General features: G+C 44.9%; 1 protein-coding gene across 9 annotated transcripts in view; it reads right to left on the reverse strand.

The window, feature by feature from the left end:
* The window catches only part of LOC106581247 (unconventional myosin-XVIIIa), a 169473-nt gene that overhangs the window by 39718 nt on the left and 102060 nt on the right, over nucleotides 1-27695 (reverse strand). For all 9 annotated transcript variants that reach the window (XM_082966707.1, XM_082966705.1, XM_082966704.1 and 6 more), the window contains 10 exons: nucleotides 26868-27075; nucleotides 26630-26739; nucleotides 22718-22783; nucleotides 18758-18886; nucleotides 7427-7570; nucleotides 5414-5503; nucleotides 5048-5167; nucleotides 4448-4559; nucleotides 2609-2736; nucleotides 367-521 (listed from right to left, as the gene is read on the reverse strand). In XM_082966707.1, the coding sequence (XP_082822833.1) occupies nucleotides 367-521; nucleotides 2609-2736; nucleotides 4448-4559; nucleotides 5048-5167; nucleotides 5414-5503; nucleotides 7427-7570; nucleotides 18758-18886; nucleotides 22718-22783; nucleotides 26630-26739; nucleotides 26868-27075 (1262 nt within the window). The remainder of the gene's footprint in view (nucleotides 1-366; nucleotides 522-2608; nucleotides 2737-4447; nucleotides 4560-5047; nucleotides 5168-5413; nucleotides 5504-7426; nucleotides 7571-18757; nucleotides 18887-22717; nucleotides 22784-26629; nucleotides 26740-26867; nucleotides 27076-27695) is intronic.

A 27695-nucleotide genomic window follows, 5' to 3' on the forward strand; every position in this document is an offset into this window, starting at 1 on the left:
TGTAAAGCCTTTTTGAAATCGGACAGTGTGGTTTGATTAACGAGAGATTTGTCTTTAAAATGGTGTAAAATAGTCATATGTTTGAGAAATTGAAGTTATAGCATTTATGAGGTATTTGTATTTTGCGCCACACGATTCCACTGGATGTTGACTAGGTGGGACGCAAACGTCCCACCTTGCCCAGGGAGGTTAACCCATTGGAAGTCCCACGCAGTTGATTACTTCAAAATGGTGAAAGTCCTCAATGGCGCTGCCCATGCTAAAACAGACTTTTGAGTACTATAGTCCTCCATCTATCTCTATGGTCTGTGTGCACATGTGTGTTTGTCGCCCTACAGAGTGTGTGCTGGTATGAACTGAACTCACTTCCTCTGTTTCTTCTCCAGGTCGTGGTTGCGGCTCTGCTGGCCCTCCAGGTGTAGCTTGGTGTCCTGTAGCTCAGCCGTCAATCTCTGGCACTTCTTCTTCAGCTGCTGGGCCGTACGCTGCACCTCCTCACTGTCTGCCTGGAGGTCACTTAGCTGGAGGGGGACGGAGGGAGATAGAGAGAGAGATTGTAACATTTTAAATCTTTTTTCAAAATAAGCAGAGGCATGAAATAGGTCAAAGCGTCTGTTAGCTTCTGTCAAGCTGTCTGTCTGAGTGGCCGACCAGGTGAGAGAAAGAAAAGACTAGTTATTGCTTCACTGCTCCTTTACGTCTCACTGAGTGAGCGCTCAGGGAGTGTACAGCTTTATATGACGTTTTATGAGAAAGCTCAGAGGAGTTGTCAAAAACAGAGAAAGGGGCTGAGAAAAAGCCAGAGAAAGAAAAGCCAGACAGAGATGGACAAAGACAGGGACAGACAGATTCCTTTCCTCATTGCTGGGCAGGTGAGAGAAAAGGAGAGACAGAGAGAAAGACAGACCCACCGAGAGCAGTAGTCAACTACTTCTTGACAACTCAGCTGTTAGAAGTGTGTGTGTCCTACGCTGCCTTAACCTCCTCTCCAGCTGTCAGAAGTGTGTATGTCCTACGCTGCCTTACCCTCCTCTCCAGCTGTCAGAAGTGTGTATGTCCTACGCTGCCTTACCCTACCCTCCAGCTGTCAGAAGTGTGTGTGTCCTACGCTGCCTTACCCTACCCTCCAGCTGTCAGAAGTGTGTGTTCTACGCTGCCTTACCCTCCTCTCCAGCTGTCAGAAGTGTGTATGTCCTACGCTGCCTTACCCTACCCTCCAGCTGTCAGAAGTGTATGTCCTACGCTGCCTTACCCTCCTCTCCAGCTGTCAGAAGTGTGTATGTCCTACGCTGCCTTACCCTCCTCTCCAGCTGTCAGAAGTGTGTGTGTCCTACGCTGCCTTACCCTCCTCTCCAGCTGTCAGAAGTGTGTGTTCTACGCTGCCTTACCCTCCTCTCCAGCTGTCAGAAGTGTGTGTGTCCTACGCTGCCTTACCCTCCTCTCCAGCTGTCAGAAGTGTGTATGTCCTACGCTGCCTTACCCTCCTCTCCAGCTGTTAGAAGTGTGTATGTCCTACGCTGCCTTACCCTCCTCTCCAGCTGTTAGAAGTGTGTATGTCCTACGCTGCCTTACCCTCCTCTCCAGCTGTCAGAAGTGTGTGTCCTACGCTGCCTTACCCTACCCTCCAGCTGTCAGAAGTGTGTGTGTCCTACGCTGCCTTACCCTACTCTCCAGCTGTTAGAAGTGTGTGTGTCCTACGCTGCCTTACCCTACCCTCCAGCTGTCAGAAGTGTGTGTGTCCTACGCTGCCTTACCCTCCTCTCCAGCTGTCAGAAGTGTGTGTTCTACGCTGCCTTACCCTCCTCTCCAGCTGTCAGAAGTGTGTGTGTCCTACGCTGCCTTACCCTCCTCTCCAGCTGTCAGAAGTGTGTATGTCCTACGCTGCCTTACCCTCCTCTCCAGCTGTTAGAAGTGTGTGTGTCCTACGCTGCCTTACCCTACCCTCCAGCTGTTAGAAGTGTGTGTGTCCTACGCTGCCTTACCCTCCTCTCCAGCTGTCAGAAGTGTGTGTCCTACGCTGCCTTACCCTCCTCTCCAGCTGTCAGAAGTGTGTGTTCTACGCTGCCTTACCCTCCTCTCCAGCTGTCAGAAGTGTGTGTTCTACGCTGCCTTACCCTACTCTCCAGCTGTCAGAAGTGTGTGTTCTACGCTGCCTTACCCTCCTCTCCAGCTGTCAGAAGTGTGTGTGTCCTACGCTGCCTTACCCTACCCTCCAGCTGTCAGAAGTGTGTGTCCTACGCTGCCTTACCCTCCTCTCCAGCTGTCAGAAGTGTGTGTGTCCTACGCTGCCTTACCCTCCTCTCCAGCTGTCAGAAGTGTGTGTGTCCTACGCTGCCTTACCCTACTCTCCAGCTGTTTGAAGTGTGTGTCCTACGCTGCCTTACCCTCCTCTCCAGCTGTCAGAAGTGTGTGTGTCCTACGCTGCCTTACCCTCCTCTCCAGCTGTTTGAAGTGTGTATGTCCTACGCTGCCTTACCCTCCTCTCCAGCTGTTTGAAGTGTGTGTCCTACGCTGCCTTACCCTCCTCTCCAGCTGTCAGAAGTGTGTGTCCTACGCTGCCTTACCCTCCTCTCCAGCTGTCAGAAGTGTGTGTCCTACGCTGCCTTACCCTCCTCTCCAGCTGTCGTTTGTTTTGCTGCTCCATCTCCAGCTTGTCATCAAACTCCTGCTGGAGCCTCTTCTTGGTGAACTCGATCTCTCTGATGGCCCTCTCATACTTCAGTCTCCACTCTCCTCCTAACAGACACAACATGATACAGCACAGTTAGCAGACAGGTCATGGACAGCACTACAAGAACCACACCAGTTCACAATTCAATCACAGGAGGTTGGTGGCCACCTTAATTGGGAAGGACGGGCTTGTGGTAATGGCTGGAGCAGAATGGTATCAAACACATGGTTTCCATCCATTCTGTTCCAGCCATTACTATGAGCCGTCCTCCCCTCAGCAGCCTCCACTGCATTCAATATGTCTTCAAATAGAACTAAGTTGAAATTGAATAGCTAGTTTGAAAGGGAGTCTGTTTGACCATGGAAGGGGTTTGCATTAGTCAGGAGGTAATGTATCAAGCTGTATTGAAGCCATATTAGAGTCGGTACAGTACTGTTATGACCTGTACATGTACAGTATGTACTAAAATATGTGGACACCCCTTCAAATGAGTGGATTCGGCTACTTCAGCCACACCCGTTGCTGAAAGGTGTATAAAATCGAGCACACGGCCATGCAATCTTCATAGACAAACATTGGCAGTAGAATGGCCGTACTGAAGAGCTCAGTGACTTTCAACGTGGCACGGTCATACAGCCACACAAGCTCACAGAACTGGACCGCCGAGTGCTGAAGTGAGTAAAACTAGTCTGTCCTCGGTTGCAACACTCACTACCGAGTTCCAAACTGCGTCTGGAAGCAACGTCAGCACAAGAACTGCTAGTTGGGAGCTTCATGAAATGGGTTTCCATGGCCGAGCAGCCGCACACAAGCCTAAGATCACCATGTGCAATGCCAAGCATTAGCTGGAGTGGTGTAAAGCGTTCTCTAGAGTGATGAATCACGCTTCACCATCTGGCAGTCCGACAAATGAATCTGGGTTTGGCGGATGCCAGGAATGCCAGCAATGTTCCAACATCTAGTGGAAAGCCTTCCCAGAAGAGAGGAGGCTGTTATAGTAGCAAAGGGGGGACCAACTCCATATTAATTCCCAGGATTTTAGAATGAGATGTTCGACGAGCAGGTGTCCACATATACTATAAATCATGTAGTGTCTCTTAAACAGGGTTGTCTATTCCACTTAAAATGTGGAGTGTTGAAACTTACAAACAAAACACTGAGACAAAATCTATTCTACATTCAGAATAGCCAGTCTAGCTGGAAGTCTGTTCGGCATGCAGTCGAATATAATTTGAGGACGCCTGCTGTCTTTTATAATCCATTTCTACGCCATGTCTTATAAACCTTTTGTCTCCTCATTGATTTCAGGCAGCCACTTCAGACTACAGGGTGGTCAGCTGGATTCCACCAACCAGAAACAGCCTACTTCCATCCTGATCTTGGGGTCTACCTTTGTGTGCTGGTTTTCATGGTGCTAAGTTGTCACCATGGCAACAGTGTGTGTGTGTGGTTTGGTTTTATTATCCTTGTGAGGACTCAGAAGTCCTCACAAGGACAGTACAACAAGGACAATTCTGACAAGTGGGGTCATTTTGCCAGTCCCCACACGCAAAAAGGCTATTTTAGGCTTAGGGGTTAGGTTTATGGTTACAATTAGGGTTAGAATTAAGGTTGGGTTAGGGGTTAGATTTAGGGGTTAGGTTTAGTTTTAGGGGTTTGGGGTTAAGGTTAGGTTAAGGGTTATGTTTAGGGTTAGGGAAAATAGGATTGTGAATGGAAATAAAGGTTTTGGTCCCCACAAGGATAGTAAAACAAGCGTGTGTGTGTGCCGCTGACCTGTGTCGTCGTCGTCCATCTCTCCGTTGAGCTCGGAAGCTCTGAGGAGTCTGGTCTCCATTACCTCCATCTCCATAGAGTCCATAGACTTCTTCATCGAGTCAAACTTAGTCTGGAGAGAGAACCACAGGCCATGCATTAATACACAAACACATTATTCCAAGACAGAGATAGAAATACTGACAGATAGGCCTCACATTGCACTTGCACGTGCACACACAAACGCTCATTGCTCTCACACACACACATCCTCTAAATGACACGATCGCTCATTTCTAGAAGCGAGGTCATTTGTACCCAGCCCAGCCCATCAGCATGTGCAATCTGAACAGTCAGTGGAAAAATCTATCCCAGCTAGTTGGAACACCCGGAAAAAAACCATCATGTCAAATGTCAAATAGAAAACTAAAGGCGGGAGAAGGCAGGGTCAACAATCTGATTACACCATTACGTTTCAGCCAACAGAACTGGCAAGGTCGTCATTGCAAATCAGAATCGGTTTTCCATTTACCAATCTGGTTCAAATAATGGGTTGAATTAAATCATTGTGTACATCCTACAACAGTTAAGGATGTCTAATTTCTCCTTGGCAGTGTTTACCTGCAGGTCCTTCATGTCTTTCTCCAGTCTCAGTCTCTCTGAGGTCTCAGACTCCAGCAGCTGAGAGGCCGACTCTCCTGTGTTCCTTTCGTCTGCCAGCTCCGACGACAGCTCTGTGATCTGGCATACACACAATCGCAATTAGCAAGAGGGTTACACATGCACCCGGTCTTATGCATATAGTGCAATACAGTTCAACTTCATGACATACTTACAACCTTCATCTGTTCATCCTTTATTTATACAGACAGAGCTGCTGGTACAATGTCATCTATTATTAGTCTGCAGCGCAGGGGGGGGGTCTGTGTGTGTGTGTGTGTGTGTGTGTGTGTGTGTGTGTGTGTGTGTGTGTGTGTGTATGTGTACCCGGCTCTCCAAGCGGTCACTGTTGAGTCTCAGCTCGTTCCTCTCCTTCTCCACCTTCTCCAGCCTCCCTTTCAGCTGCTGGATCTCCTCCTGGGAACAGATAGACAGAACGAGAGAGGGAGGGGGAAGAGAGAACACGTACAGTGAGGGAAAAAAGTATTTGATCCCCTGCTGATTTTTGTACGTTTGCCCACTGACAAAGAAATGATCAGTCTATAATTTTAATGGTAGGTTTATTTGAACAGTGAGAGACAGAATAACAACAACAAAATCCAGAAAAACCCATGTCAAAAATGTTATAAATTGATTTGCATTTTAATGAGGGAAATAAGTATTTGACCCCCTCTCAATCAGAAGGATTTCTGGCTCCCAGGTGTCTTTTATACAGGTAACGAGCTGAGATTAGGAGCACACTCTTAAAGGGAGTGCTCCTAATCTCAGTTTGTTACCTATATAAAAGACACCTGTCCACAGAAGCAATCAATCAATCAGATTCCAAACTCTCCACCATGGCCAAGACCAAAGAGCTCTCCAAGGATGTCAGGGACAAGATTGTAGACCTACACAAGGCTGGAATGGGCTACAAGACCATCGCCAAGCAGCTTGGTGAGAAGGTGACAACAGTTGGTGTAATTATTTGCAGATGGAAGAAACAAAAGAACTGTCAATCTCCCTCGGCCTGGGGCTCCATGCATGATCTCACTTCGTGGAGTTGCAATGATCATGAGAATGGTGAGGAATCAGCCCAGAACTACACGGGAGGATCTTGTCAATGATCTCAAGGCAGCTGGGACCATAGTCACCAAGAAAACAATTGGTAACACACTACGCCGTGAAGCACTGAAAACCTGCAGCGCCCGTAAGGTCCCCCTGCTCAAGAAAGCACATATACATGCCCATCTGAAGTTTGCCAATGAACATCTGAATGATTCAGAGGACAACTGGGTGAAAGTGTTGTGGTCAGATGAGACCAAAATGGAGCTCTTTGGCATCAACTCAACTCGCCGTGTTTGGAGGAGGAGGAATGCTGCCTATGACCCCAAGACCACCATCACCACCGTCAAACATGGAGGTGGAAACATTATGCTTTGGGGGTGTTTTTCTGCTAAGGGGACAGGACAACTTCACCGCATCAAAGGGACGATGGACTTGGCCATGTACCGTCAAATCTTGGGTGAGAACCTCCTTCCCTCAGCCAGGGCATTGAAAATGGGTCGTGGATGGGTATTCCAGCGTGGCAATGACCCAAAACACACGGCCAAGGCAACAAAGGAGTGGCTCAAGAAGAAGCACATTAAGGTCCTGGAGTGGCCTAGCCAGTCTCCAGACCTTAATCCCATAGAAAATCTGTGGAGGGAGCTGAAGGTTCGAGTTGCCAAACGTCAGCCTCGAAACCTTAATGACTCGGAGAAGATCTGCAAAGAGGAGTGGGACAAAATCCCTCCTGAGATGTGTGCAAACCTGGTGGCCAACTACAAGAAACATCTGACCTCTGTGATTGCCAACAAGGGTTTTGCCACCAAGTACTAAGTCATGTTTTTCAGAGGGGTCAAATACTTATTTCCCTCATTAAAATGCAAATAATTTTATAACATTTTTGACATGCGTTTTTCTGGATTTTTTTGTTGTTATTCTGTCTCTCACTGTTCAAATAAACCTACCATTAAAATTATAGACTGATCATTTCTTTGTCAGTGGGCAAACGTACAAAATCAGCAGGGGATCAAATACTTTTTTCCCTCACCGTATTACAGTATTAGAGGGAGCTAAATCTGTATAGTCTACAAAGCAGGGGGAGGGAATCAAATGCAGGGGTGTAATCATTACTCCAAACAGTTGCAAAATATTCAGTTTTGCAATGAAAACTAGCATTTCTATTGGACAGATTCAGTTAGGTCCATCCCTGTTTGCTGAAGCTGCCCAATATAAACGCTAGTTTCCATCCCTGTAGGGAGTAATGGTTACACCTCTGATCAACAGTAGATGGAAGGTGTGTATAGTTTGTGTACTCACGTCTTTGCCACGTATCTGCTCCTCTGTGAGCTGGACCTCTATAAGGGGGCGTACTGTGGTGAACACCTTCCACCAGGGCCAGCCCTTCACGCCCTTGTTCTTCTTGATGTTCTTCTGGATACAGCGGATAGCCAGGTCCTGGATCTGAAACGCACGCAGAGGAGCAGAGGGACTTACAACGAAGGAACCTGTGTGTGTGTGTGTGTGTGTGTGTGTGTGTGTGTGTGTGTGTGTGTGTGTGTGTGTGTGTGTGTGTGTGTGTGTGTGTGTGTGTGGGTGTTTGTCTGCGGTTGTCTGCCAACATGTTGGATTCTTCAAGTTCTTTGACATGGATATCAATATGTATCAAAAATAAGTATCAAATATGTAACTTTTGATAAAGAAAATAAAAAATGCCATTGCTTAGGGTCATTGTCTACTGGCACGTTAACAGGCACTTGCATCAAGTGTGACAATTTGGGCGAGCTAGAATCAAGACAATCCAAAGGTCTTCTGGGTTTAAGAGCTGAGACAGAGCTCTTCAGAGAATTCAAATCAAACATCAATACCACTTTGTCAGCCTGTTAAAAAGGCATTAGGAGGAGCTACATGCTCCCGCTACATGGGCATCTCCAATAAACCACCCATTATCTGGCAACCCAATTAGAGCACCACAATGCAACCGCATCCAATGGGGTTTCCATGACAGAACACGATACGTATTTGTCACGCCATGAGAGCACCTAAATGCCGCTTAGCCATCCTGGTCACTGACTGAACAGGCATGCAGGTTATGCCCCCTAAAGTGTGTTTGTCATGCTTAGACCTAAACAAGTTTAACAAATCCTGTGTAGACTCAATAAGGGGGGGTCCCATTGAAAATGTCAGTGTTGATCTTTCTGTTCCTCAGCCATACAGAGAGCTCATCTACACCACTAGAGGGATTTAGACTAAGATCTTGCAGCCTTTGTTTAGAAGGAGGATCTGTCTGTGTCAAACAGGTATTGATGGTCTTAGAGAGACACAGAAACAGAATGTATTCCTTTCTCTTTGTCTCGCTGTCCCTTTTTACTCAGCCTTCTGCCTCCCCTTTACAAAGTTCCTTTTTAGTGTCTGTGCAGCTACATGACCTTTGCTGAGCACACAGGGCCATAGATGTAACGGATGCATGCACTGACACACACCTGTTCCCAGTCGGGGAAGAAGCTTTGTCTTAAGGCAACGATTTAATTCGACACACTATGGGCCGACTGGCTGACGGAGGAATCCCCCATGCTCTGCTTCGCCATGCCGCCGCTAGTTCATTCCCCAAAATGTCAAAGAGAGAGCAGGCTGTGGGCTTCAAACGCCATGCCGGATCCCTTCTATTCATCTATTCCCCCATGGTGAAGCACCGTTTCCGAGCAGCGTCACTCTTTCCCTCGCTCTTTTCTCTCACGCTTTCTCCGCCTCTTACTCTCCCTCTCTTTCTCCCTCAAAGCGCTTTGAGAACAAAATCCCTGTGAGGGTTTGGCTCAGGCTGGGAGGACTTCAAGGTGTGGGGAGGCCCCCGGAGCAATCAAACAGACAGAGAGAGAAACAAACTAATATATATTTATTGGCAGAGGGGATGTCAGTGTTCAGACGAGGAAGTCAACACTTGCATAGTCATGTCTTGTGTCTGAGAAATATAGGCCAAAAGTTCAAGTGTAACACCCTGCACTGCTTTGTAATCAAATGTGAGTCTGCATGCTTAGCTGTTCAATGCTGGAGAACATTTTCCTGTAAATATCAAACCAGCTTACCTCGATACAACGCAAGCCTCAGATATTCACCAGTACCACTCTCCTCAACACACATTTTCCTCTTAAACATGCCTTGGCTTCTTAGCTGGAATGGTGCAAAGTCTTCATTGTGTGTGTAAATAGATACTTAATCGTTGAGTTCAACTTTAAATTAAACAATATTCAACTTACTATTTTTGTCTCAACTTCCTGAGAATCAGATTATCAAATTAAAACACATTGAACTAAACCTTACTGTAACCAGTCAAAAATTTGGACACACCTACTCATTCAAGGGTTTTTCTTAAATTTGTACTATTTTCTAGATTGTAGAATAATAGTGAAGACATCAAAACTATGAAATAGCACATATGGAATCTTTGCACACTCTTGGAATTCTCTCAACCAGTTTCACCTGGAATGCTTTTCCAACAGTCTTGAAGGAGTACCCACATATTCTGAGCACTTATTGGTTGCTTTTCCTTCACTCTGCGGTCCAACTCAACCCAAACTAGGTTGAGATTGGGTGATAGCCCTTAAACAGCCTGGAGGTGTGTTGGGTCATTGTCCTGTTGAAAAACAAACGATAGTCCCACTATGCGCAAACCAGATTGGATGTCATATCGCTGCAGAATGCTGTGGTAGCCATTCTGGTTAAGTGTGCCTTGAATTCTAAATAAATCACAGACAGTGTCACCAGCAATGCACCCCCACACCATCACACCTCCTCCATGCTTCACAGTGGGAACCACACATGCGGAGATCATCCGTTCAACTACTCTGCGTCTCACAAAGACACGGCGGTTGGAACCAAAAATCTCAAAATTGGACTCATCAGACCAAAGGACAGATTTCCACCGGTCTATTGCTCGTGTTTCTTGGCCCAAGCAAGTCTCTTTTAGTGGTGGTTTCTTTGCAGTAATTCGACCATGAAGGTCTGATTCACACAGTCTCCTCTGAACAGTTGATGCTGAGATGTGTCTGATACTTGAACTCTGTGAAGCATTTATTTGGGCTGCAATCTGAGGTTTAGTTAACTCTAATGAACTTATCCTCTGCAGCAGAGGTTACTCTGGGTCTTCCTTTCCTGTGGCGGTCCTCATGAGAGCCAGTTTCATCATAGCGCTTGAGGGTTTTTGCAACTGCACTTGAAGAAACTTTCAAAGTTCTTGAATGTTCCATATTGACTGACCTTCATGTCTTAAAGAAATGAAGGACTGTCGACTGTTCTTGCCATAATATGGACTTGGTCTTTTACCAAATAGGGCTACTTTCTGTATACCACCCCTACCTTGTCACAACTCAACTGATTGGCTCAAATGCATTAAGAAGGAAAGAAATTACACAAATTAACTTTTAACAAGGCACACCTGTTAATTGAAATGCATTCCAGGTGACTACCTCATGAAGCTAGTTGAGAGAATGCCAAGAGAGTGCAAAGCTGTCATCAAGGCAAAGGGTGGCTACTTTGAAGAATCTCAAATATAAGTTTTGTTTTTAACACTTTTTTGGTTACAAAATTATTCCATGTGTTATTTCATAGTTTTGATGTCTTCACTATTTTTCTACAAAGTAGAAAATAATGAAAAACCCTTGTATGAGTAGTTGTGTCCAAACTTTTGAATGGTAATGTACCTTTCATAATTGCTAGAGGGTAGGGTCCTGTACTTTACCTTTCATAACTGCTGGAGGGTAGGGTTGTGTGCTTTACCTTTCATAACTGCTAGAGGGTAGGGTCCTGTACTTTACCTTTAATAACTGCTGGAGGGTAGGGTCCTCTACTTTACCTTTCAGAACTGCTGGAGGGTAGGGTCCTGTACTTTACCTTTCATAACTGCTAGAGGGTAGGGTCCTGTACTTTACCTTTCATAACTGCTGGAGGGTAGGGTCCTCTACTTTACCTTTCAGAACTGCTGGAGGGTAGGGTCCTGTACTTTACCTTTCATAACTGCTGGAGGGTAGGGTCCTCTACTTTACCTTTCATAACTGCTGGAGGGTAGGGTCCTGTGCTTTACTTTTCATAACTGCCGGAGGGTAGGGTTGTGTACTTTACCTTTCAGAACTGCTGGAGGGTAGGGTTGTGTACTTTACCTTTCAGAACTTCCGGAGGGTAGGGTCCTGTACTTTACCTTTCATAACTGCTAGAGGGTAGGGTCCTGTACTTTACCTTTCATAACTGCTAGAGGGTAGGGTCCTGTACTTTACCTTTCATAACTGCTAGAGGGTAGGGTCCTCTACTTTACCTTTCAGAACTGCTGGAGGGTAGGGTCCTGTACTTTACCTTTAATAACTGCTAGAGGGTAGGGTCCTGTACTTTACCTTTCATAACTGCTGGAGGGTAGGGTACTGTACTTTACCTTTAATAACTGCTAGAGGGTAGGGTCCTGTATTTTACCTTTAATAACTGCTGGAGGGTAGGGTCCTCTACTTTACCTTTCAGAACTGCTGGAGGGTAGGGTACTGTACTTTACCTTTCATAACTGCTGGAGGGTAGGGTCCTGTACTTTACCTTTCATAACTGCTGGAGGGTAGGGTCCTGTACTTTACCTTTAATAACTGCTGGAGGGTAGGGTCCTGTACTTTACCTTTAATAACTGCTAGAGGGTAGGGTCCTGTACTTTACCTTTCATAACTGCTGGAGGGTAGGGTACTGTACTTTACCTTTAATAACTGCTAGAGGGTAGGGTCCTGTACTTTACCTTTAATAACTGCTAGAGGGTAGGGTCCTCTACTTTACCTTTCATAACTGCTGGAGGGTAGGGTACTGTACTTTACCTTTCATAACTGCTAGATGGTAGGGTCCTGTACTTTACCTTTAATAACTGCTGGAGGGTAGGGTCCTATACTTTACCTTTAATAACTGCCGGAGGGTAGGGTCCTGTACTTTACCTTTCATAACTGCTAGAGGGTAGGGTCCTGTACTTTACCTTTCATAACTGCTAGAGGGTAGGGTTGTGTACTGTACCTTTCATAACTGCTGGAGGGTAGGGTTGTGAACTTTACCTTTCATAACTGCTGGAGGGTAGGGTCCTGTACTTTACCTTTCATAACTGCTGGAGGGTAGGGTCCTGTACTTTACCTTTCATAACTGCTGGAGAGTAGGGTCCTGTACTTTACCTTTCAGAACTGCTGGAGGGTAGGGTTGTGTACTTTACCTTTCATAACTGCTGGAGGGTAGGGTCCTCTACTTTATCTTTCATAACTGCTAGAGGGTAGGGTCCTGTACTTTACCTTTCATAACTGCTGGAGGGTAGGGTCCTGTACTTTACCTTTCATAACTGCTGGAGGGTAGGGTACTGTACTTTACCTTTCATAACTGCTAGATGGTAGGGTCCTGTACTTTACCTTTAATAACTGCTAGAGGGTAGGGTCCTGTACTTTACCTTTCATAACTGCTGGAGGGTAGGGTCCTGTACTTTACCTTTCATAACTGCTGGAGGGTAGGGTCCTGTACTTTACCTTTAATAACTGCTAGAGGGTAGGGTCCTGTACTTTACCTTTAATAACTGCTAGAGGGTAGGGTCCTGTACTTTACCTTTCATAACTGCTGGAGGGTAGGGTACTGTACTTTACCTTTCATAACTGCTAGATGGTAGGGTCCTGTACTTTACCTTTAATAACTGCTGGAGTGTAGGGTCCTATACTTTACCTTTAATAACTGCCGGAGGGTAGGGTCCTGTACTTTACCTTTCATAACTGCTAGAGGGTAGGGTCCTGTACTTTACCTTTCATAACTGCTAGAGGGTAGGGTTGTGTACTGTACCTTTCATAACTGCTGGAGGGTAGGGTCCTGTACTTTACCTTTCATAACTGCTGGAGGGTAGGGTCCTGTACGTTACCTTTCATAACTGCTGGAGGGTAGGGTCCTGTACTTTACCTTTCAGAACTGCTGGAGGGTAGGGTTGTGTACTTTACCTTTCATAACTGCTAGAGGGTAGGGTCCTCTACTTTACCTTTCATAACTGCTAGAGGGTAGGGTCCTGTACTTTACCTTTCATAACTGCTGGAGGGTAGGGTCCTGTACTTTACCTTTCATAACTGCTGGAGGGTAGGGTTATGTACTTTACCTTTCATAACTGCTAGATGGTAGGGTCCTGTACTTTACCTTTAATAACTGCTAGAGGGTAGGGTCCTGTACTTTACCTTTCATAACTGCTGGAGGGTAGGGTCCTGTACTTTACCTTTCATAACTGCTGGAGGGTAGGGTCCTGTACTTTACCTTTAATAACTGTCGGAGGGTAGGGTCCTGTACTTTACCTTTCATAACTGCTGGAGGGTAGGGTCCTGTACTTTACCTTTCATAACTGCTGGAGGGTAGGGTCCTGTGCTTTACTTTTCATAACTGCTAGAGGGTAGGGTCCTGTACTTTACCTTTCAGAACTGCTGGAGGGTAGGGTCCTGTGCTTTACCTTTCATAACTGCTGGAGGGTAGGGTCCTGGGCTTTACTTTTCATAACTGCCGGAGGGTAGGGTTGTGTACTTTACCTTTCAGAACTGCTGGAGGGTAGGGTTGTGTACTTTACCTTTCATAACTGCTGGAGGGTAGGGTTGTGTACTTTACCTTTCATAACTGCTGAAGGGTAGGGTACTGTACTGTACACAGGAACACATTGTAAAGCAGAGCCTTGGCTCACAAAAGCCTTCTGATAAGTGTTCTAGAGCCAATAAGTTGTGATATTATTCCCCTCCTGCCCCCTGGGCCTCGCAGTAGTGGTCTTCACGGATCCACCTGTATCCGAATACCTAAGAATACCCGAGACCCAATCCGGGACCGTAGCAGGTCTGGATCCAGAATTCTAAATAATGTAAAACGTCTGGGTCAGATCTGACATGATTGTCAGCGGTCTCGGACTTGTCCAGAAGGGCCCGTACAGATCTGAACGTGACTGCTGCAGCAGAGAGAGACTTTTTTCCTTTATCCTGCTGCACTTGCTTTTCAGGAGAGTGGAGCGTGGCGCGTGTAAGTTGTTGTTGGCCAATCATAAGTCATCAAAGCAGCAATAGGCTACAGTCATAGAGCCTCCGCGTAGCAAAAGTTAGAAGATATCTAATCAATGAAAGATGAAATTAAAACGACGGAATTAAAAGTTAAAGAAGAAGGATAGGCTACAACGACCATGAGCCAACATGTAGGCTGCTACCTAATATTCTGAATGGAGTTGTTATTATTTGTAATTGTAGGATGAGAAAGCACATGTACTGCAGCCTCAATTAGCATAACTTGCTTCTCCCGGTTTGATGTAGTCAAGACAGGTACTACGTAATCATATTTGATGATAAATAACCTAGCTATGGCAGCTTTTGGTCTAACGTAGCGCGAGTCGGCTTGGTTGGTTGCAGTCTCTCTTTCCCTCCCTCCTCCCCGCCTGCTAGAGCGGCTACTCTCTTTCCCTCCCTTCTCCCCGCCTGCTAGAGTGGCTACTCTCTTTCCCTCCCTCCTCCCTGCCTGCTAGAGTGGCTACTCTCTTTCCCTCCCTCCTCCCCGCCTGCTAGAGCGGCTACTCTCTTTCCCTCCCTCCTCCCCGCCTGCTAGAGTGGCTACTCTCTTTCCCTCCCTCCTCCCTGCCTGCTAGAGTGGCTACTCTCTTTCCCTCCCTCCTCCCCGCCTGCTAGAGTGGCTACTCTCTTTCCCTCCCTCCTCCCCGCCTGCTAGAGCGGCTACTCTCTTTCCCTCCCTCCTCCCCGCCTGCTAGAGTGGCTACTCTCTTTCCCTCCCTCCTCCCCGCCTGCTAGAGTGGCTACTCTCTTTCCCTCCCTCCTCCCCGCCTGCTAGAGCGGCTACTCTCTTTCCCTCCCTCCTCCCCGCCTGCTAGAGTGGCTACTCTCTTTCCCTCCCTCCTCCCCGCCTGCTAGAGTGGCTACTCTCTTTCCCTCCCTCCTCCCCACCTGCTAGAGTGGCTACTCTCTTTCCCTCCCTCCTCCCTGCCTGCTAGAGCGGCTACTCTCTTTCCCCTCCTCTAGCATTTTATCAGCTCCGGTTAATAAAGTAGCTTAAATAAAGGGCTTTTATGCTGCTTCCCTCACTCGGATCCAGACCAGGTCTATATGGAACGGGTCTAGTTGTCCTCGGGTCTGTCCGGAAGGGGTCTCTATATTTAAAAAAATATATTTAAGCATATCGGGTCAGGGTGTGAAAGCCCCAGGTCCATTTCAGAACAGGTCCAACTTTTTGAACCCATGAAGACCTCTACCTCCCAGCATTACACAACACTCTCCAGTCCAGACTGACCCTCAGCCAGCCACACTGTGAGGAATGACAGTCACTCATAATGGAGATGTTTACAACTACAACTAAACACGTCTCCAACAATGCAAACTATCAATATCCTATTCCTAAATCAAAACAAACAATCAGGGTAAACAACTTACAAAGAGAGGCAGCAATCAAATGAAACAGGCAGGACTCCTTCACAGGAGGCAGAGCAATGAAGATAAGCCCACTGTCCTTGAAAAGCAATTTACAGACAGCAACCTTGAGCCCAAGAACTACCAGAGATGGGGATGGCAGGGAAGACACAGTGGTCGAATCCCAATCACTCCAAACACACATGGACAATCCAAGACCCACATGTAGGCTACTGCCACACACGTACACATTGCATACTCATTCACAGGTCTATGTTAGTTCACACATGCTAACCACTGTCTCTCTCTCACACACTCAGACAAACACAGAGACAACACACACACACACACACACACACACACACACAACAGGACAGTACAGGACAACACACAGAGCTGAACAGATCCCCACCAGTGGATCCAGTCACTCAGTGGAGGGTGTTATATTCCTGGTCGTCTTGATCACTCTGGTGTGGTGGCGCATGCAGGGTGGACTGTTGTCATCCGCCAAACACACACACACACACACACACACACACACACACACACACACACACACACACACACACACACACACACACACACACACACACACACACACACACACACACATACCCACATACCCACACAGCCCTGCCCCTGCCTGTCTCGAGTCCCAGACCTCCCCCTCATGACTGGAGCAGGGATTATGACAGGCGTCTACAGTAATAATCACACCCTGTAGAAAGACCAGTCTCACTGTTTACCTCCTCCAGTTGCCCACACCACTCCACTGTGCCAGCCACCAAGAACATGCTTTAAAAGAAAGATTGTTGGGAAAGGCAGGGTACAGCGGCTGATGTGGCTATGCCAAATGGCTGTGGGCTACACTAGTTCATTTAGCAGAAAAGATGTGCTTATAATTCTGTGGCATTATTTTTATATTATTTTATTGTATGAAGAATACAATTGAACAAAGCTGAATAAAATATTAATATTTTCTCCAAACGATGAGGGAGTGAGCACATGCAGCTAACCTGTATTTAGCCGTTAATAAAGAAATAGGTATTCCTATATGCTTAATGTAGAGTTATAAATGTAACTTCAGTTGTTCTACAAACGTTGGACTATATGTTTTGATTTTAATACATTCTAAGGCTGCATGAAGCGACTAATGATGATTTGAAAAAAGTAGCTTGAAAGGCATGAGCTCTGCTTAGTTTTTTTGCGCGTACACACTTCATCAGTCTCTCATTCACAATTAGACATCCCCTTTGTGGCCGTAATGCACCCTAAAAAATCCATGCCTTTTGCGGACCGGAGTGCTGCGTTTTGCACTTCTCCCAGAGTGTGCTGCGCAATCCGAAGCGTCTCAGACTCACATGGCTCTCCGTCACGTGATCGGGTCTTTCTCACAGGCTACAAGTTAAGACAGACACATCGGAGATGCAACTGCGCGCATCCTTCTACAATTCCGAGGTGCATATATCAGATATTTTTCCGTCAGCCAACAAGATGAGTAGGTCTAACGAACAGCAAAAGCACTAGCCTATGTCAATCTACTATCCCCCACAGCACATTAGTCAACCTATTTTATTCTGTGCGATAAATAAATATTCCAAACCGTCTGGGACAGTTGTGGGATGCGATAGATCCCAAATTAATACAAACCTTTTATATGCAATGTGGCTAACGCAACAGATCAGAATGTTTAGCTTAAAATGTTGATAAACTTTAGGCTATTTCTTCACATTAGAAGCGCAGCAATGCGTACATGGTAGTAGCCTATAAACGCAAATATTCCATTAGCAGAAAACACTATTATCAAAAGTGACCGGAAACGCAATTCTGCATGTAATGCTTTTATTATAAAGGTGCATTATGGTGAAAATGATCTTCGTCAAACGTGAAACTCACACGCTGCTTATATAGTTAGGCTCTATACCCCTTGTACATTTTTTGCTTTTGGGACACTTTAGTTGTGATACAAACCTTATTAAAACATATAGGCTACATGAGGTGTGCGACTATGATTCGAACAAGTCAACAACAAAAAGGCATTGTTTCTTATGCTCGGCATCATTCACAAGTGATAATATATCATTCACAAGTGATCGGCTAATACTGTCACCCATCAGACTATTCTTGATTTAATCTTGTCTTTACAAATACTAATTAATATGTGTGACATTTGTTTTGATTTAGAATGGACCATTATCATGCACCTGTATCGAAACAGGGGCAGGGAAAAATACATGTCATCTATGCACTTAAATAGTGAATGGAGGACGCTTTTCCCCGTGGTTTGTTTTCATGCCAGCCAGGTAGGCTATACTCCCGTTGTAAATATAAGCAATGTGCTTAATATTAGGAAATTTGAGAAATAAATATACTAGGCCTAGCCTATAGAAAGCTGATGGGATCCTCGTCTTTTTATTAGCGGCCATCACTCTGTTTTCTCCTCAATTGCGTGGCCTACAGAAATGTTGCGTAACATGAGCTCATGGGCTCTCATGAAGTGTTTGATTACATTTTCAAAAACATTTGTATTGATGTCAGCATGATTAGAGGGACAATAGAGTGCTAAGTACCAGGCAGTTAGCAAGTTTGGTAGGCTACTAATGACCAGCATCAGAGCTTGGAGAAGCCTAATTACCGTGACTAAATGGTCATGTGGAATTTGACTGCCGTCATGACTTGGTAACATCTCTAGTTATGTCCTATTATTTGTCAGTCCTTTTCTTTTTGACCCTCATCACCCCTACGTGGATCAAAGGTCAGTTTTCAGGCTCCCGAGTGGCGCAGCGGTTTAAGGCACTGCATTTCAGTGCTAGAGGCGTCACTACAGACCCTGGTTCGATCCCGGGCTGTATCACAACTGGCCGTGATCGGGAATCCCATAGTGCAGCACACAATTGGCCCAGAGTCGTCCAGGTTAGGGGAGGGTTTGGCCGGGGTAGATTCAGGGGATGTGAGGGAGTGTGTGTGTGTTCTGGTGTGGGGATGTGGGGGAGTGTGTGTGTGTGTTCTGGTGTGGGGATGTGGGGGTCCCAGAGGAGCAGGAGGATACACAGCTCTTCACTGTCAATGACAAGCATCAGCTTTGAGTGTAGGCGTTAGCTACCTGCACTGTGTGACGTGGTCGAGCAGCAAGAAACGGTCAGTTTTACTGATCTATAGTCAGTTTTGCTCCTTTTGTCATCTAATCTGAGCTGGGCTTTGGGATGGTAAGAACTACTTGTCCGGGTTGAGAGCGCTCACTTACCTTCCTTTTCTTGAAGGCCTGTCTGGCCAGGTATCCTCTGCAGGCAGCCTGGAACATGGTGATGTTGCGTCTGGTCTGGACGTCCCTCTGCTCCTCCAGTTTGGCCAGGGTCCCCGCTCTGAAGAACACCTGGAGAGAGAGAGAGACAGTTAGATGCTGATTAATCATGACACTAATGTTCGGACATGGAGCATGTGTGTGTGACTGCAAGGTTGCACAATACTATGGAATAGAAGTACAGTAAACATACAACTTTTTCGTTTGGGGCCATTGTGGCTTACAAATGAAAAATTACATTAATTCATTTTTACATGATTCAAAGTTGCCTAGTTGGAATCCGCCTAAAAATCTGCAACCATACATCAGGAATTCAGGGATTGCATATCAACTACATCACGTCCTGCATTTACTTTGCATTTCAATGGCATTAGCAGTGCGGACGTTTAATTGAGTTGGATTACCTCAAACACTTTAGTCATTTCCATTCTCTGATCTGCTCTGGGAGATTGGGTGGGGAGCTGCTGGTGGACTTCTCTACAGTTTCTCAGGCCAGAGCTGAGAGCTCATCAAACTCTTTGAATGCTGCCTAATTGCATTAGCATGCTAATAGTGTTAGCGGGAGAGCTATGCTTAACTTCACAAAATCCTCATTAAAACTCCCTTGTGTTAGCAACACATGCGGCTGCCACGGTTACAGAAAGTAAACTAACAAAGACAGGACGTTTCTGGGGAAACTCTAAAACGACAGGGAAAGTTTATGGTGAAACTTCTCTTGGATTTAGCCATCATCTCCAGTTAGTCAGAGGCACTGTGTTTTCTTCAACTCAAAAAAACTATTGGGATGGTTAGTCCACAGAGTGTTTTGTTCAGATTTCACCAAGCGGCTCCTCAAGATAAGAGCTGTGGTAGTGTTATGCAGCAATTTCATCATGATGCATCAGGATTGATCTAACACAGTACTCCAGGGCCCTTAACCACCTATTATCCTCTATCAGAGGCACAGGATGAGAGAAAACACTACCCTGCACAGACAATCAAAGCTCAGAGCTTTCAGGGAAGTGTGTGTAAAGCCAAGCAAATATCACATGAAGGGAGTGGGCTGGGCACGGTAAAAACACACAGCACCAACACACCCACACTTCTCTGCCGTAGGGCAGCACGTGCAACTGCAGAGGGATGTCTTTACCTCCAGAGAATAGCACATCGGATAGAGTTTGATCCTCTATTGTCAGTCGTAGAGGACTTATCATACACTGTACGGGCGGCAGGTAGCCTAGTGATTAGAGTGTTGGGCCAGTAACTGGAAGGTTTCTGGATCGAATCCCCAAGCTGACAAGGTAAAAATCTGTCGTTCTGCCCCTAAGCAAGGCAGTTTACCCACTGTTCCCCGGGTGCCGAAGACGTGGATGTTGATTAGGAGAGCCCCCCGCACTCCTCTGATTCAGAGAGGTTGGGTTAAATGCGGAAGACATGTTTCAGTTGAATGCATTCAGTTGTGCAACTGACCAGTTATCCCGCTTTCCCTATTCCGATGCGGTAGATTGAGTAGAACACAGACACACTATCACATCATGACGAGGAGCTGAGAGAACACTCTCCAGCCTGTGACTTTCCTGCCCACCATCACGACCCGCTAGTGATGCAACCGCTGAGAAACGCCAATGGGATATGTGATGTGTCACAGTAAAAGGCCCAGTCACACAGGCCTTCCCCCCTAGCAGGATGACCTTCTGCATAGCAATGACTGTCAGCGTGGGCGAAGGAACATGGGGAACATATTGGACCTCTTTGTCTCTGAATGCAACTCTAAAGGTCGGCTGAGGTCACTTGGGCTTGTTGTTTTGTCAGTCGTCCATTTTTCTCAGCATGACGAGAGATGGGAAGGAACGCACACACACACACACACACACACACACACACACACACACACACACACACACACACACACACACACACACACACACACACACACACACACACACACACACACACACACACACACACACACACCAGCCAATGCCAAACTTCCCTAAACACCCTTTTCCTACTGTTTACTTCAGAACAATACTTCTCGCTGTCCTCTATTCCGGAGACATTCAGAAAAAGCCTCCTATGCTAATTAGCAATTTATCAGCCTGTCTTTTCCTTTGGACTTGCTTTTGCATTTGAAAGGTTTGACTCTCACTGTGCTGATTGGTGTTTGTGGAGGGTTATCGGCATGCCACGACGAAGCGCCACAAACAAAGAGAGCTATCGCATGCCAAAATCAATGGCTACAGGGAGCAACAGAAGAGAATTGGGGGTAATTGTCTCCCAGTGTCGCCAACCGCCAACTAACAGACAAAGGCTGCCAGCCCAGGGACCCAGCCAGGAACCAGTGCCACAGCGGCAGACCCATGATTCCAGAGAGAAGGGCATGCTGGGTAAACAGCTGGTATACCAGGCAGTGGTGTAAAGTACTTCAGTAAAAATACTTTGAAGTTCTAGTTTTTTGGGGTATCTGGACTTTACTATATATATTTTTGACAACTTTTACTCTACTACTGTACATTCCGAAATAAAATGATGTACTTTTTACTGCTTACATTTTTCCTGACACCCAAAAGTACTCGTTACATTATAAATGCTTAGCAGGACAGGAAAATGGTCTAATTTACGCACTTGTCACGCGTGTTCCCTCTCTGGCCTCAAGGTTACCAGGCTGCTCATTATGGCGCACACCTGTCATCATCATTACGCGCACCTGCGTGTCAGACTCACCTGGACTCCATCACTTCCCTGATTACCTTCCCTATATACAGTGGCTTGAGAAAGTATTCACCCCCTTGGCATTTTTCCTATTTTGTTGCAATGTGACACTTAGACTGCACACAGGTGGACTTTTTTTTACTAATTATGTGACTTCTGAAGGTAATTGGTTGCACCAGATCTTATTTAGGGGCTTCATAGCAAAGGGGTGAATACATATGCCCCACCCCTTTTCCATTTATTTTTATTTTTTGAAACAAGTAATGTTTTTCATTTCACGTCACCAATTTGGACTATTTTGTGTATGTCCATTACATGAAACCCATATAAAAATCTACTTAAATTACAGGTTGTAATGCAATAAAATAGGAAAAACGCCAAGGGGGATGAATACTTTTGCAAGGCACTGTATGTCACTCCCTTTGGTTCCTTCCCCAGGCGTTATTGATTCTGTTTCTGTGACATGTCTGTGCATTGTTTGTGTTTTCTTGTTTTGTATTATGTTACGTTTATTTATTAAAACACTCACTTCCTGAACTTGCTTCCCAACTCTCAGAGCACTCGTTACAGCACCTATCAAGAGAACATCCCTGGTCATCCCTACAGCCTCTGATCCGGCAGACTCACTAAACATAAATGTTTAGTTTGTAAATTGTGTCTGAGTATTGATCTGTGCCCCTGGCTATCCGTAAATTTAAAAAACAAGAAAATCGTGTGGTCTGGTGATTTAAAATGATTCATACATTTGATACTTAAGTACATTTAAAACCAAATACTTTTTTACTTTTACTCAAGTAGTATTTTACTGGGTGACTTTCACTGTTACTTGAGTCATTTTCTTTTAAAGTATCTTTACTTTTACTCAAGTATGAAAATTGGGTACGTTTTCTATCACTGCTCCCAGGCAGAGACAGAACACCTAGGGCCTGATTTAGACTGTGCTAAGCCTTCACACTTATTGTCAGTGTCACTTGTCATAACCCTTTTCCGAAGCATTTATTAATGGTTTATACATAGTTCATTATTAGTTTACATATTCTCTCCTAATGTAAGTTCTCTTAAGTTTTGAGACATAGATAATGTGTGTTTTGAGATGCAGTGTCTGTGTGTGGGTTGTTCGTGTGTGTGTGTGTGTGTGTGTGTGTGTGTGTGTGTGTGTGTGTGTGTGTGTGTGTGTGTGTGTGTGTGTGTGTGTGTGTGTGTGTTACTTACCCTGCTCAGACCCATGTGGTAACTGCTGTTCTCCAAGTCCAGAGACTCCAACAGCTCCTCCACAGCCTGAAACAAACAGATGGACAGACAGATCAATGAAGAGAACGGACAAACAGACAGACAGTGCTTTGGTAAAGTCAGCTCCCCTCTGTCGTCGCCCCAAAGGACTGCACATAGCGTCATAGCAACAGGCACGGTCCCCTAACATCAGTCTATTCAACAGGAGACTGCAGACCAAAACAACCAGTGAACAAAGCTACAGCTAAGGCACCAAGCTAGCTATCTGTAACCTCCATGTCTCTTTGTTTTTACACTGCTGCTACTCACTGTTTATTATCTATGCATAGTCACTTTACCCCTACTTACATGTACAAATTACCTTGACTAACCTGTACCCCTGCACATGGTCTCGGTACCGGTACCCCCTGTATATAGCCTCGTTATTGTTATTTTATTGTTACTTTTTTTAAATACATTTTTTACTTTAGTTTATTTAGTAAATATTTTCTTAACCTGTCTGGGCTAGGGGGCAGTATTTTCACGGCCGGATGAAAAACATACCCAATTTAAACAGGTTACTACCCAGAAACTAGAATGTGCATATTATTAGTAGATTTGGATAGAAAACACTCTGAAGTTTCTAAAACTGTTTGAATGGTGTCTGTGAGTTTAACAGAACTCATATGGCAGGCAAAAACCTGAGAAAAATCCAAGCAGGAAGTGAAAAGTCTGGGAATTGTAGTTCTTCTTTTGATTCTCTATCGAAGCTCCAGTGTCTGTGGGGTGACGTTGCACTTCCTAAGGCTTCCATTGGCTGTCTAAAGCCTTCAGAAAGTGGTTTGAGCATTTTCCTGTTACTGGGCACAGTATAGGAGCTCAGTTACTGAGTGGTCTGCCTGGCAACAAAGGGATTGGATATGCTCGGTCCCGCGAGCGCGCCCCTCCTTCTTTTTCTTCTTGAATGAGTATGCTATTGTCCGGTTGGAATATTATCGCAAATTTACGTTAAAAATACCATAAAGATTGATTTTAAACAGCGTTTGACATGCTTCTAAGTACGGTAATGGAACATTTGGACTTTTCGTCTCTCGTTCCGCGCTCGCGCGTTATGCCTTTGGATAAGTGATCTGTACGCACGAACAAAACTGAGGTATTTGGACATAAATATGGATTATTTGGAACAAAAACAACATTTCTTGTGGAAGTAGTAGTCCTGGGAGTGCATTCTGACGAAGATCAGCAAAGGTAATACAATATTTCTAATACTAATTCTGAGTTTAGGTTGCCCGAATTTGGCGGGTGTCTGAATAGCTCGCCGTGATGGCTGAGCTATGTACTCAGAATATTGAAAAATGTGCTTTCTCCGTAAAGCTATTTTAAAATCTGACACAGCGGTTGCATAAAGGAGTAGTCTATCTATAATTCTTAAAATAATTGTTGTGTACTTTTTCAACGTTTATGATGAGTATTTTTGTAAATTGATGTGCACATTCACCGGTCGTTTTGATGGGAATACATTTTCTGAATATCACGCGCCAATGTAAAATGCTGTTTTAGGATATAAATATGAACTTTATCGAACAAAATATACATGTATTGTGTAACATAATGTCCTAGGAGTGTCATCTGATGAAGATCGTCAAAGGTTAGTGCTTAATTTCGCTGTTTTGGGGTTTTATTGACACATGTCCTTGCTTGGAAAATGGCTGTGTGATTATTTTTGTCTATGTACTCTCCTAACATAATCTAATGTTTTGCTTTCGCTGTAAAGCCTTTTTGAAATCGGACAATGTGGTTAGATTAACGAGAAGTGTATCTTTAAAATGGTGTAAAATAGTCGTATGTTTGAGAAAGTTGAATTATGACATTTTGTTGTTTTTGAATTTTCCGCCCTGATATTTCACTGGCTGTGTCCCACAGGTGGGACGTAATTATATTTTCTTAACTGCATTGTTGGTTAAGGGCTAGTAAGTAAGCATTTCATGGTAAGATCTACACCTGTTGTATATAGGCGCATGTGACAAATAAAATTTGATTTGATTCAGGTCACTTCTGTGACAGAAGTCTAAATATGGACTGTGTACTGTATCTAAATCAGTCTCTGTAGAGGAGGAGGGTCTTTAAAGTTTGAGTACAAAGTTAAGTTGGAAGATAGCCGTAGCCTCAAGGGGGAGGGAGGGAGTTGAACTGAATTAGCTGTTTTAAAGTAACTGTCCAGTGTTTCCAGATTTCAATGAAATATGACCTAGAATGAATTATAATATGAGTGAAATATTTTATTACAATTTTTTTGAAGAAACTATGTTAAAAAGCAGCTTTTCTGTGTTCTCCTCCCAACAACAGAATGGTGTGGGTGTATACTGGTCATTAAAAGTATTCATACGAGTAGCCCACTGATTGGCCAGCTCATCCTCCTCAGGAGAATGACATCCTCTCAGAGGAAATAGCAAGCATTTTTTAAACAGCCTGTATGAGGTGTTTTTTTTAAAAGTATTTATTTTATTTATGGTTTGGCCACAAATACGAGTATAGGATGAGTCAACCGCATTATTTGGGTTTGAGCTAAAATAATATTAACTTTTAAAAGTGGACAGTTACTTAAAGGACTTTTGACAGAGAGGATCTCAGCAGGAGTACTGAGTCTGGTAGGTAAACAGGCTCAGTGGAGGATGAAGTCACTACAGCCACAGTAACACAGCTACAGTAAAACAGCTACAGTAACACAGCCACAGTAACACAGCTACAGTAACACAGCTACAGTAAAACAGCTACAGTAAAACAGCTACAGTAACACAGTTACAGTAACACAGCTACAGTAAAACAGCTACAGTAAAACAGTTACAGTAAAACAGCTACAGTAAAACAGCTACAGTAACACAGCTACAGTAAAACCGCTACAGTAACACAGCTACAGTAACACAGCTACAGTAACACAGCTACAGTAAAACAGCCACAGTAAAACAGCTACAGTAAAACAGCTACAGTAAAACAGCTACAGTAACACAGCTACAGTAAAACAGCTACAGTAACACAGCCACAGTAAAACAGCTACAGTAAAACAGCTACAGTAACACAGCTACAGTAACACAGCCACAGTAACACAGCTACAGTAACACAGCTACAGTAAAACAGCTACAGTAACACAGCTACAGTAACACAGCTACAGTAACACAGCTACAGTAAAACAGCCACAGTAACACAGCTACAGTAACACAGCTACAGTAACACAGCTACAGTAACACAGCCACAGTAACACAGCCACAGTAACACAGCTACAGTAAAACAGCTACAGTAACACAGCCATACAGCCCAAGCTAAGAGGAAGTGACAGACAGGCTTCCAACTCTGAGAGAGAGGGCTTTGTTTGAGTTCTCTATAATTCCCTCTCTGTCTGTCTATTCACAGAGAATGAAGTACCTTTTTGCCCATTAATTATTTCGGAACAGGCTATTCTTCCTTTGCATGTCTCCAAGGAGTCTTGTTTCCTCTTTAACTCTTCCATAGCTCACTGTATGTTTTAGCTGTGACAGAGGACCTCTTTAACTGCCCTACTTCAAAAACACAACCTCCTTACACAACAATGAAAATAACACATTTCAGCCAAGATACTGTCTATTCCATTTCTTCAATTCCAGCTACATAGTTTTTTTTACTATTACACTATAGAGTTGGTACTGAAGACAGAGAGAGCGGAAGAAGAGATGAAGGGGAGGACAGAGTTAGAGAGAGCGAGAGAGCTCTCTGTGCTGCACGTAAATAATCAGCACACCAGCCATATGCTGCCAACCAGTGTAATCATAATTAATTACACACGAGCAGATCTAGGAGGGGGGAGGGAGGGAGGGGGAGAAGAGAGGGAGGCTTTTATATTATCACTCGTTTACGAGGTGGAGGGAACGCCTCGACACTCACCCGCTTCTCGTCTGTGACGATGTAGTGGCGTCCGTGCTTTTTGGTCAGGTGGGGTGCCAGCACATCGAAGCGGCGACGGAATTCAGAGAACACCATGTGATCAGGGTATCCTTTTTGGAAAAGACAACACAAGGTCAACATTTATTTAATAATTTTGATTAATTACACAATTCAATAGGAAGAATTAAGGGGGAAAATGTCCATGACTCAGCTTGACTTGTGTGGTGTCCAGTCCTACCTTGCCTGTAGATGCGCAGAGCGTCAATAAGCTTCGATCCACGGAGCTGAGCCCTCAGAAGGCCCACATCCAGCTGCATGAGGCCTGAGTCGCAGCTTTCTCCGTGGGCCACACGCGGCTCCCCACCCACCCCCACCGCATCTGCCTTGGGCAGTAGGCAGTGGACAAAGTGAACTCTGGACCTGCGCACCGTGTCCAGCAGAGCATCCTGGAGAAACAAGAGGACAGGGAGTTAAAGCATTTCCACTCACACACAAGCATAAAAACAAAGACTCAAGTTTGTACACATTTGCATGTATAAATATAAATGTTTATATACAGTGGCTTGCGAAAGTATTCACCCCATTGGCATTTTTCCTATTTTGTTGCCGTACAACCTGGAATTAAAATTGATTTTGGAGGGGTTTGTATCATTTGATTTACATAACATGCCTACCACTTTGAAGATGCAAAATGTTTTTGGGGTGAAACAAACATGAAATAAGACACACAAAAAAAAACAGAACTTGAGCATGCATAACTATTCATGCCCCCAAAGTCAATACTTTGTAGAGCCACCTTTTGCAGCAATTACAGCTGCAAGTCTCTTGGGTATGTCTCTATAAGCTTGGCACATCTAACCACTGGGATTGTTGCCCATTCTTCAAGGCAAAACTGCTCCAGCTCCTTCAAGTTGGATGGGTTCTGCTGGTGTACAGCAATCTTTAAGTCATACCACAGATTCTCAATTGGATTGAGGTCTGGGCTTTGACTAGGCCATTCCAAGACATTTAAATGTTTCCCCTTAAACCACTCAAGTGTTGCTTTAGCAGTATGCTTAGGGTCATT

The sequence above is a fragment of the Salmo salar genome, chromosome 20 (assembly GCF_965601325.2).
Source record: "Salmo salar chromosome 20, fSalSal1, whole genome shotgun sequence".
Taxonomy (NCBI): domain Eukaryota; kingdom Metazoa; phylum Chordata; class Actinopteri; order Salmoniformes; family Salmonidae; genus Salmo; species Salmo salar.